The 12,258-nt window shown below is 38.6% G+C and overlaps 1 protein-coding gene and 1 long non-coding RNA gene across 2 annotated transcripts; one reads left to right on the forward strand and one right to left on the reverse strand.

Annotated features, from left to right (window-relative positions):
* Positions 1–25: 25 nt before the first annotated feature.
* Positions 26–8,258, forward strand: LOC110956765 (angiopoietin-related protein 5-like). Its single transcript, XM_022202466.2, has 7 exons — positions 26–4,371; positions 4,615–4,689; positions 4,866–4,887; positions 5,141–5,232; positions 6,107–6,224; positions 6,460–6,645; positions 7,214–8,258. Exons 1-7 carry the CDS (start codon positions 4,366–4,368, stop codon positions 7,513–7,515), a joined length of 801 nt encoding a protein of 266 aa, XP_022058158.1. The 5' UTR covers positions 26–4,365; the 3' UTR covers positions 7,516–8,258.
* An 856-nt stretch (positions 8,259–9,114) lies between these two features.
* LOC110956766 (uncharacterized) lies at positions 9,115–11,222 on the reverse strand. The gene is made up of 5 exons (XR_002596055.2): positions 10,830–11,222; positions 10,698–10,756; positions 10,554–10,623; positions 9,959–10,096; positions 9,115–9,578 (listed from the first exon to the last, which is right to left on the reverse strand). It is a non-coding gene; the product is annotated as an uncharacterized LOC110956766 (long non-coding RNA).
* Positions 11,223–12,258: the final 1,036 nt, after the last annotated feature.

Below are 12,258 nucleotides of genomic sequence, written 5' to 3' on the forward strand. Positions count from 1 at the left end.
TGCTCACCTTCACAATGCACCAAGGTCTGACAAATACTAAAAGATTGGTTAAAGGTAAGGAACTTTGATTTTAATTATTGTTTTGATTACCCTCACCGTTTGGGCAGGACATTCAAATTTGTCAATAGGACATTTTTGCTTCCCCAGCCTGTAAACTTTATCTCCAAAATCCCAACCTTAATCTAAATGCATTGCATCAGAATATGCTGACTTTAAGTTCAATTCAAATGTTTCAGTGAGCAAGAAAGAAGATCTTCCATCTAGACTAGTGGACATTTCACATTATCTCAGAAAAAAAACAAAGGTCTTGTGCTACATGTTCCACAGCAACATCTTAGCTAATGGTGGCTAATGCCATCTAATGCCAATGGTGGCGGGATCTGCAAGAAGATATTTAAGAGGCCAATTAGGTTGTCTCTTTCTGTCAGGTTTTAATATGATTTCTTACTGTACAGTTCAGGAATAGTCTTTTTTTTCTTTCAAATATGCCCAACTCAAATAACTGTTGTCAAGACACTTTATTTCAACTTTTTAAAGATTGTTTATATTTTTTATTTGTCTACCATTTGTTGTTTTTACAGAGGAAAGCATTGACTTGGTTGAAAACAGTTTGCTCCAGTATTTTAGACAGAAGGGTAGGAGCGAAACTGGTCTGAAGTTTTCGACCTGGGCTGGGTCGAGTGTAGGTTTTTTGAGTACTGGAGTGACTCAAGCTTGCTAAATGCAGCAGGGAACACACCCATAGCAAGTGAGGAATTGATGATGTGTGTTACTGCAGGGTTAAGTGTTGGAGAAATGGTGTGTAAGAAGTCGGATGGTATTGGGTCGAATGCCATAGTGTATTAAATAGCAATACAAATATCAGCAACATGATTCTGTCTTCTCAAAACGCAAATTTAAAATATTGTATTTACATTTTAACTTTGCAGAATTCCAGTTTGAGATTTCTAAATCTCCAGTTTGACAAGTTAAAACTTAATTTAAGATATATAAAGAGTAATGTAGATATCTTCTTATGAGGGAAATTCAGGATATGTTGAACTACATTTATGACTAGCCAGAAAAAAACTGTAGATATCTGAAACTAGAAATAATGCTTACTTATATACTTATTAATATCTATAGAAAAATACAAACCAAAATCAGCAACAACTGAATTTTGTTTCTCTTTGGATTTAAACGATAGTATCCCTTGCTGTTTCACAGGCATAAGTAACAATGAATTTGCTAATACTTGTAATCGACCTGCACAAAATTGTGAATTTTCTATTATTTATATGGTACTGTGTCATGTGTATACAAGACAGCATGTAGTTTTAGTCTGACCAGTTCGACACACCCTCAAAGAATGAGTAGTTTCAGTCGGACTACTTTTGCAAGATCTTCATTCCTTTACTCAGAAATGTGGGGTTACAGTATGACCTTTCCTTGTCAAGCCCAGCTGACCAGTCAGACCTGATTGGTCTTTTCTGGAGGGATGTAATAAACAGAAAAGAGGTAGAAGTGAGCATTTCAGACAGCTGCTGCAGCAATGTACAGAACTGAGAAAACTGATCTGTTGTTTGAGTAATAAAGCATGCAAACATATTTGTGTCGTTGAGTTGCACATTTTAAACCTCTAAGTGAGCATAATATGGGCTTAGAGCAGATAAGAAGCGACTTGGAGACAAACCTTGATTAGCTAATGCAAACTATATTCATGTGACAGTTCAAAGGTTTTGAGATCTAGCAAAGTGTTAAAACAAGAAATATAAAGGATTGTCTTCAAAGAACAGTTCATGTGACTAACATATAGTGAGAAAGGTGGCAGAGGTTTTTGAATTTTTTTAATCCACACCTCAGAGGAATACAAAAACAGTTAGCAAATAGTTGAAAACTCAAATGACCGCTTTGATTGGTTTTTATCAGTTATAGCTAGCTAGCTAACATGAAGCTAACAGTAGCTTTATGAGTTGGTTAAAAATGCGAAGTTTTTAGTATTTTTACCAAGGTTTTTTTTCTTTAACACAAACCTAGTAAAAAAGAAAATCTTAAACATGCACTTGGAGATGGAGGCTAAAGCAGCTGGTAAAACTTGACAAACTACACAATGTTGCTAAAGTAAAGCATTTGTCCAGTTAGAAGTAAACCTAAATAATATTATACGCTCAACTGCAAAATATTTGAAGATAGTTCAGATGGACGTAATCTGAATCTGAACTTTAGATATCAAAAATGAGCCCTTTATGCATGAATGGTAAAAGTGATGCTATTTGCCTGTCAAAAACATGGACCTGAAATGCTCTTTTTGACTGTAGCTAGAATCAAGCTTCAGGTATCTGCTACATATCCAGTCTAACTATTAAATATAAACAATTTGTCATAGCAATCAAAAGAACCACTTCTGTATGGCCATAACATCATATAACACCAGCTAGCAACTTTTCAACAGCTAACTGCTAGATAGTGAAACGTTTTTCAAAAAAAATGTGTACTACTTTTGCTCTATTGGTGTAGCTTAGGTTGCTACATTTCTCTGTACCATTAATACCTGTACCTAATAAATCTTTTACTGAACATGCTGAGTTTTATATATTTTACAGTGTGTCACACACCAGTTCGACACACCCTCAAAGAATGAGTAGTTTCGGTCGGACTACTTTTGCAAGATCTTCATTCCTTTACTCAAAAATGTGGGTTTATGGTATGATCTTTCCTTGTCAGCCCAACTGACCAGTCAGACCTGATTGGTCTTTTCTGGAAGGATGTAATAAACAAAAAAGAGGTAAAAGTGAGCATTTCAGACAGCTGCTGCAGCAATGTACAGAACTGAGAAAACTGATGTGTTGTTTAAGTAGTAAAGCATGTAAACATATTTGAGTACAAAATTTTTTAAACCTGTAAGTGAGAATAATATGGGTTCTTTAAAGAAGAGACTAGGAGAAAGACCTTGATTAGCTAATGTAAACTATATTCACGTGTTGGTTCAAAGGTTTTGAGATCTAGCAAAGTGTTAAAACGGAAAAAAAAAATGTAGGATTGTCTTCAAAGAACAGTTGTAACATGTAACATACAGTGATGAAGGTGGCAAAGGTTTCTGAATATTTTTAGTCCACATGTCTGACCTCACAGAGGAATACAAAAACAGATGGCAAATGGCTGAAACTCAAATGACAGCTGTGATTGGTTTTATCAGTTATAGCTAGCTAGCTAACATGGAGCTAACAGTAGCTTTATGAGTTGGTTGAAAATGTGAAGTTTGAGTATTTTTACTAAGGTTTATTCTTCTTTCTTTAACACAAACCCAGAAAATAAATCTTAAACATGCACTTGGAGATGGAGGCGAAAGCAGCTAGTAAAACATGGCAAACCCATGGGCAAACCACAAAATGTTGCTAAAGTAAAGCATTAACATTTGCCCAATTCAAAGTAAAACAAAAAAAAATAAATATTATATGCTCAACTGCAACATATCTGAAGATAATTCAGATGTATATAATGTCATAGCTGTATCAAAAATAGAACCCATAGGTGTGAATGTATGACCATAGTGTCATTTAAACACCAGCTAGTAACATGTTTTTTGTTTTTTTTTTAAAAAGAACATTTAAATGTAAATGAAAGTAGCGTCTGTTCTTTCAAACTACTTTTGCTATATTGGTGTAGCTTAGGTTTCTACATTTCTCAGCAGCAAAGTGAAGTTCTCTTTAAAGTAGAGTGCTGGCTTAGCTCACTACACATTCCAAGGAGCTTAGCCAACACTGCTTATGATAATTCATCGTCTGGGCACTACAAATATTTGTACTAAATGAATCGCCAAAACAAGCAACTTCATCACCAACAAGGGTGGCAGATATGTGCTCACCAAAGTCACTGGGGACAGTCAATATTTGAAGAAAAATTCAAAGCACAATCTGAACCTTGTTTCTCTGTGGATTTTAAACGAGTTGCAGTCTGTGCCACGGGCATGTGTTGAAAAGAACATGTCAACACTGGTAGCTGGCCTGCACACTACTGTGAATTCAGTATTTTATAATTGGCACCGTGTTAGGCATACACAAGATTTTTAATTGTGGTCAACTCAGCCTTGGAATGTTGTTTACCCTGAGAGGTGCAGCCAGATGGAAAAAGTCACAGCTTGGAATAATGTGTTACTTTGTGAAAAGGAAAAGAGAGAGAGAAAAAAACGAACATTTTCTTGACGAATACAGGGTGACATAACTGCAGATGTGTGCATCTGTTGTTCACACCTGTCTGCTGCTAAATCTGGCTTGACCGGAAGTGACGGCATTTACCAACACCATAAACAAGGCGTGGTTGTTCGGTAAAAAGGGGAAGCTGCTGCTTGTGTTGTGGACTGTGACTGAGATACAAGGTTCATACAACATGCAGGTATGTGTGTGGAGACAGAAATTACCGAACTATAATTTTAACCTTTATTCTTATAACAGAGAATAGGACTAAAATATGACTGTTGTCATTAGTAGGTCTGTATCCTTTTTCAAGTTGAATTGCAAACTCTAGTTTTCATTAAATATTACCTGGAGTCACACTATCTTGTGCCTCCTCCTTAGTATTGATGTTTCTAAAATATGTGACTTTCTATGAAGACGATCTTTTCATTGTTAAACTCAGGTCAAAATGAAGAGTCTGGTTGGCTGTTGTGCGTTTGTTTTGATTCTTCTCTTCAGCTGCACCGAACAGGCAGCGGTGAGTTTAAAAACTACTTACTACAAACCTCTCCTCTTCTCCCTTCACTTCTTTCTTTCACATATTTCACAAGATCATTTTACATATGTTGTGCGCTCCTTGGTGTCTGTTTTTAAAGAGAGGTTTCCACACATAATCACTTGCTTTAACATTTTCTATGGTATTTGTTGAAACAGGGGAAAGGAGTTGTTCCTCAAGGTACAGATTATTGCTTATTTTTAATATCTTACAATATAAAACAGATGTGCAATATCACTTAAATGTCATTTTAGTGTTGCTGATGTATTTGGTTTTGATTATTTACAAGTGGAAGTACTGTACTTGTCAACTTAGAAGTTATGTAGTTATTGAGAGGTGATACTTCCATCCTTTGTATACATGTAGGATGCTGTAGTCAGCACTGGTCATCCTGAGCTTGTTTTATCTCTACCTCTTATCATGCTACCCTCAGGAACAGACTGCACACAGATTAAGTCTCTCCAACCACAAGCGCGCAGTGGGGTTTACATCATTCAGCCTGCTGGAATCAAGTCCAAATTCAAGGTATCAAATATCTGCAAATTACATTACAGCAAAACTGTTGTTTATCATTTACATTTCTGCTATGGTTTTTTGATGTTTGTTTGCTTTTTGAAATATGAAAAGATGACACCAATATGTAAATTTTTCAGCCAATTATTATTTATTCTTTAGCAATCCATTGCATCGTCACTGTGCACCTTCTTTAATCAGCCACAACACTAAAACCACTGGAAGGTGACATAAACAACACTGATCATCCTGTTCCAATACAATGTTCTGCTGGGAAACTTTGGATCCAAGTGTTCATGTGGATGACACATAACATGCACTTGAATATTGTTGTAAATCACCAACACCCCTTCATGTCAAAGGCAGTGGCCTCTCCAGCAGAATAATGAGATGGCAAATACAGTGGAGCAGCTCAAGGAACACAGCAAAGAGCACTAGTTGTTGACACAGGTTCAAAACTCCTCAGTTCCCAAACCAATCATGCATCTGTGAGGTGCTCTGCACAAGCTTGATCCAAAGGATCCGCTATCAGCATCCTGGCTCCACACTCTGATGAGTCAAAGCATGACAGGGACCCTTCCCTGTCTTACTTTTTTTTAAAAAACACAGATCTGAAAGGGATATTGCTTTGTAAAGGTTTCTCATTGAAGAAAGAATCAAATTATACAAATTCACCAAAAATAAACACATTGCATCACTGGATGGTCACAGGAATGAAAGACTTTTTGTCATGTTCTGTTTAAAATTTAGTTTTTCTAACTCAGAAAAATGTAATGTCTAATTCAAGGTTGTTTTTCCAAACACCTGTAGAGCATGTCTCACCATTTAGAGAATGTGTAGACAACTCTGGTTTTCTAAACGTTTGTTTGTTGGAATTCTTGCTCAGGTGTACTGTGAGATGCTTCCTGATGGAGGCTGGACAGTGTTTCAGAGGCGCAGTGGACCGACAGTTTCTTTTGTCAGAAAATGGACAGACTATAGAAATGGTTTTGGAGCCCTGAAACGTGAGTAAATATCCTGATAACTGCTGTGTCTGTAACTATAAAAGAGAGAAACTGTATTAGTTTGATGAGCACTACCCCAAAAAGGCTTGGAAAGGTGTTTTGAATCTTAAAATATTTATCAAGTAGTTTAATAGACTGAAGAATGAATTGATTTATTTCTGTTGATTAGTGCAGACTGTGCAGAGACGTCAGAAAAAATTCAGTCCTTTTCTTTGTGCTCTGTTGATTCCCTTAGAGGACCACTGGCTCGGTCTGAAGAAGGTTTTCTTTCTGACCAAGAACAAATCCAAAATGTGGACAATGAGGGTGGATCTGTGGGACCATGAAGGTGGGACTGCTTTCGCAGAGTACAAGAACTTCCGACTGGGAAATGAGAAAGCAGCTTTTAAACTGCAAGTTGGGACATACAGCGGAAATGCAGGTACTGAAGTCTTCTGTTAAATATTACTTTTTCCTTTGCTTCTAATAAACATACAAATGTTATTTTTGTATGTATGCATTGCATCTATACTTTTAAAACCAGTCTGTTTTTCACTGTTAATTGTACTTATTATTGTTCCCACAAAAGCTGCTCAGAAACTTGAAACATCACTATATCATTATCAAATCAACTTTAAAGTCTTGATATGATGGAGATTGGCTGTTATTTTTTGAAATACATTTTTTAAAAGGCCTGACTGCTTTTGTCAGGCCCCAGCAATAATGTTGGTTTTCTCTGGAAGATCTTTGCTCTGTCAGTAATGTTAGAACCAGCACTGTCAGTCAGTGCAGACTTGTATGTATCTGTGTTTTTCTCAGGAACAATAGCGCCCTCTTCCTTTTATGGACTGCAAAGCAATCCAGCAGCTTCAAATCCAACCTCAAGTGTAGAGCAGCAAGAGACTGATAGTTTTCTCATTTGTGCTTCACATGGCAGTTGTAAATATGAAAATGATAGCAAAACTCTGAATTCGAAAACTTTCTTTAATTGTTCCCATCTCTGTCCAAAGGTGACGCCATCCGTGGAGCCTATAAAGGTATTGACCAGAATGGCTACGGCTTCAGCACCACTGACCGTGACAATGATGGCTGCTCCCCATGCATCTTTGGTGACATTGCAGAAAGTGACTGTTCCTTTTCAGAAGGTGGTGGTGGTTGGTGGTACAGCAAGTGTGGCTCTGCCAACCTAAATGGCGACTACCACCCCACTGGTCAACACATCGGCTGGGCTTCAGGCCTCCACTGGCTCACTTGGAGACCTCCTGCACCTTACTCTGCCAAGGCCACCAGAATGATGATCAAGTCTGCATAAGAGAAGCCAACACTGGACATCCTGTTTATGTCTTGGTATTTCTTTCAAATATGTTCCTACATCTGTAAAATAAAGCAATGTCTGTCTAAAGCTGTCATCAAGGCAAACAGTGGCAACTCTGAGGAAGATAAAATATGAAACATACCTTGTGTTGTGTTGTTTCTTGTTTAGTGCACCAATCTATGTGAGGTACTGAGTAATTCTGATGTCTTTGACATCAATCTGGATTGTTGAAAATAGTAATAATATAGAACAACCAGTGAGTATAATATAACCATGTAAATAAGGAGAATCACTTGTTTCAGTGAAAATGTTTCTGTTAAATAGCCTGCAGTAAACTTTTTTCTCTAAAATTCTAACATTAATCTAAATGAACTGCATTAGAATATACTGACTGTGTTCAATTCAAATGGTTCAGTGAGCAAGAAAGAATCTTTTGTTTCTGTCAATTTGTAAAACACATTCCCTTCTTATGAGGGAAATTCAGGATATGTTGAACTACATTTATGACTAATCAGATTAAACTGTAGATATCTGAAAGTGGAATTAATACTTACTCATATACTTATTAATATCTATAGAAAAATCCAAACCAAAATCAGCAACAACTGAATTTTGTTTCTCTTTGGATTAAACGAGAGTAGTATCCCTTGCTGTTTCACAGGCATAAGTAACAATGAATTTGCTAATACTTGTTATCGACCTGCACAAAATTGTGAATTTTGTATTATTTATATGGTACTGTGTCATGTGTATAAAGACAGCATGTAGTTTTAGTCTGACCAGTTCGACACACCCTCAAAGAATGAATAGTTTCGGTCAGGCTACTTTTGCAAGATCTTCATTCCTTTACCCAGAAACGTGGGGTTACGGTATGACCTTTCCTTGTCAAGCCCAGCTGACCAGTCAGACCTGATTAGTCCTTTCTGGAAAAACCAAATGGCGGACACTGACAGCAATGCCACTAGCTAAGTACAGTAAATACAGTGGCCGTTTCTCAATTCTAAGTATGTAAGTCCGTACTTGCGTACTTGGCGAGAACGGACTTGCGAGTGCAGAAATTTGAAACATCTCAATATCATTATCAAATCAACTTTAGTCTTGATATGATGGAGATTTGCTGTTATTTGTTAAAGTATATTTTTATAAAGGGCATAGCCCCTTTTATCAGGCCCCAGTAATAATGTTGGTTTTCTCTGGAAGATCTTTGCTCTGTCAGTAATGTTAGAACCACCACTGTTGGACAGTGCAGACTTGTATGTATCTGTGTGTTTCTCAAGAACAATAGCGCCCTCCTCCTTTTATGTGCTGCAAAGCAATCCAGCAGCTTCACATCCAAGGGTGTTTCATCAAGGGCCATCCATCCATCCATTTTCTATACACCGCTTAATCCTCACTGGGGTCGCTGGAGCCTATCCCAGCTGCCTCGGACGAAGGCAGGGGACACCCTGGACAGGTCGCCAGTCTGTCACAGGGCTGTTTCACCAAGGGCCACATATGGAAATATACACAAACAGACGGGCACTCACTTGAGATGAGGTACATATTGCCTCACCTGGTTGATTTAAGAAAACTAAATCAATCAGACTACAACACTGCTTTTCATGAATGGGATTTCTATTTTTTTTTTATACAATTCTTTATTTTTCAGTTTTATCAAATTTTTACTGATGGGTACAATTCACATGTGCCTGCTTGTGCACAATAACACTTATTTTTCAGAAAACAATTTCCCATCAAAAAGAGGAAAATAAAATAAAATAAATGGAAACATGAACATCTTTATAAACATTAGGGAGTGACCACTACATTAAGTTTCTAGACTCAAAATTAAATTGGGCTTTTTAAATTTTTACATAAGCAACCCATTTTTCCCAACATGCAACAAACCAATCTTGTTTTTGATTTACAAATGCTGTCATCTCTTCAATTTTTTAAATATCCAGTGTTATATCCCACTAGGCTGATGGGATTTCTATTATTTTTAGAAAAAAAAAAAAGGCAGTTCATACTCAAAACAGCTGCCTCTGATTGCTTCTGGATGGTGGTTGTCCTTGACAGACCTGTATGAGGAGGACATGGGGATAAAAAATAAATTATTTCTTATGTATTTCAAGCTTGTTATGCGAATATGGCGTGACGAGGAGCTCTTGGAGGGGAAAAGGAATGGGGAATATATGGCTGGGATTCAGATAGATGTTGCGACAATGCCACCCAGGGGAATTTCACCCCCGGGACATTCAATTCAGCATGATCAACCAAGGACCATTTAAACACTCAAGGCACACAGGTTTGAATTCACTTGGGCAAGAGACGCGTTTCCAAAAATATAACAATTTCTTTATTTACTTATAATGTTAATTTATTTTAGGAAGCAAGATGCCAGTTTAAAATAGAAAATCAGGAGTACTCAATTTAAACAATAAAGAGTAGGCTGGCTTACCATGGCGGCAGGAAACAAATAAGAAATAATCAGAAGAGAAAAAGGGGTCCAAATAATCACACCTGTGACAACACACCAACGAAAAGGGGATCTGTGAACCACTTCCAGGGATTAAACTGCCGCCGAGGCTCACCAAACCTGCACAAAAGAAACAGATAATTAGTACTCCCAATTTTAGCAAAGACCTGGTGACCAGACTAATACTCACTAATAAAAAATACACACACACTCACTCACTCCACAACCAGTATTTAAAACACATGTACAATATGAGGCATCATAATAGTCCTCGTAGCCTAAAGCTTTTAACGTCAAAAGTGCAATGCAATAAATCTAACACACTGAGGCCATAAGCCTAGAGAAAATACACGCCAACACAGCCGTAGGGCACCAAAAGAGCCTTAACAGGGCCGTAGGAAAACAAAGAGAGCCGAAAAAGAGAGGCGTAGACACCAAGAAAGCCGAGACAGCAGCCAGTCCAGGGAAGCGGGGGCGTCCAACAAACCATGCGCTTAGCTGCAGCCTAGTAAAGGTAAACAATTAAGCATAATTATCATTAAATGACATCACCTGTGCTTCATTGAGCGATACGTACCCGATTAGCCGTGGCGCAGCGTAGCAGCAATGCAGGCGGAGGAGATCCCACAAAAACAGCAGCAGTTATACTGCAGGAACCACACAACAAAATCAGGGACCAGTTAACACATCAGATTGCACAAAGCAGACAACGTTAGCTTACCCTGCTGACACAGACGCACCCACGGCACGCTGAACGGAACGACCCGTCTCCCAGCGTGACTACACAGAGCAAAACAAGCTGTCACTAAGTGCGGCGCACATTAGAGAAAGATAGATGGGATAAGCCCATTACCTGTACCAGTGGTATTATGTGCGTCTCGATCTGCCATGCCAGATCCAGCACGCTCGGCTGCAGTCACCACCACAAGGAGAGCTCAGGAGAAAGCATGAGACTGAGGTAAAGCTACCACTGTTGCCAACTCCTCAGTAAGGAAAGTCGCTGTTGGCTGTCCTAAAAGTCACTAGAAGTCGCTAAATGACGTCATCGCCTAATTTGCATATTTCCCAGTTTGCATGTAATTGTAATCAACATTGTAGGAGAGAGGAATAACGTTGTGGAAGAGACCAAAAAGTGAGTATAAAACACCCAAAATATGTTTTTTACGAGAGGCTAAATGCTGTGGTTTATTTTAGCATGACAGTGAAGAAACATTTTCGTTTATATGGCTCCGTAAGTCTGGATGGGATCTGTAGTGATTCATCTGTCGTCTGGCTGCGGAGTGATGTGGGTCTCCCCCTCCCCTCACTGGGACTGCTGCGGGGTTACTGGACTGACAGCCTGTGCTCTGGGAGGGGGAGAAGCTCACAGCAGCACCTGCTGCTTGTTGAAAACAGTAACTGCAGAATGAGCCGAGTTTTCCTATCAGAGTCTCCAAAACGGCATAAAAAGTCGCTAGATTTGTGGCTAGTCGCTTTTGACAAAAAAAAGTCGCTAGGAGCTTTGAAAAGTTCCTAGATTTAGCGAGAAAGTCGCTAAGTTGGCAACACTGAAAGCCACCCACCTGTGTATACAGGTAAAAGCCAGAAAATTAGAATATTTTCATAAACTTGATTTATTTCCGTAATTGCGAACAAAAGGTATAACTTTTACATTATATGTAATCATTGCACGCAGACTGATGCACTTCAAATGTTTATTTATTTAATTTTGATGATCATAGGTGGCAACAAATGAAAATCCGACATTCCGTGGGTCAGAAAATTAGAATATTACCTGAGGCCAATACAAAAACAGGATTTGTAGAAATGTTGGCCAACTGAAAAGTATGAACGTGAAAAATATGAGCATGTACAGTACTCAATACTTGGTTGGAGCTCCTTTTGCCTCAATGACTGCATTAATGCGGCGTGGCATGGAGTCGATCAGTTTCTGGCACTGCTCTGGTGTTATGAGAGCCCAGGTTGCTTTGATAGTGGCCTTCAGCTCTTCTGCATTTTTGGGTCTGGCATTCTGCATCTTCCTCTTAACAATACCCCACAGATTTTCGATGGGGCTAAGGTCGGGCGAGTTGGCTGGCCAATTGAGTACAGAAATATCATGGTCCTTAAACCAGGCACTGGTAGATTTGGCACTGTGTGCAGGCGCCAAGTCCTGTTGGAACATAAAATCCCCACCTCCATAAAGCAGGTCAGCAGCAGGAAGCATGAAGTGCTCTAAAACTTGCTGGTAGACGGCTGCGTTGACCTTGGATCTCAGGAAACAGAGTGGACCGACACCAGCA

Source organism: Acanthochromis polyacanthus, chromosome 1, assembly GCF_021347895.1.
Source record: "Acanthochromis polyacanthus isolate Apoly-LR-REF ecotype Palm Island chromosome 1, KAUST_Apoly_ChrSc, whole genome shotgun sequence".
In the NCBI taxonomy this organism is placed as follows: domain Eukaryota; kingdom Metazoa; phylum Chordata; class Actinopteri; family Pomacentridae; genus Acanthochromis; species Acanthochromis polyacanthus.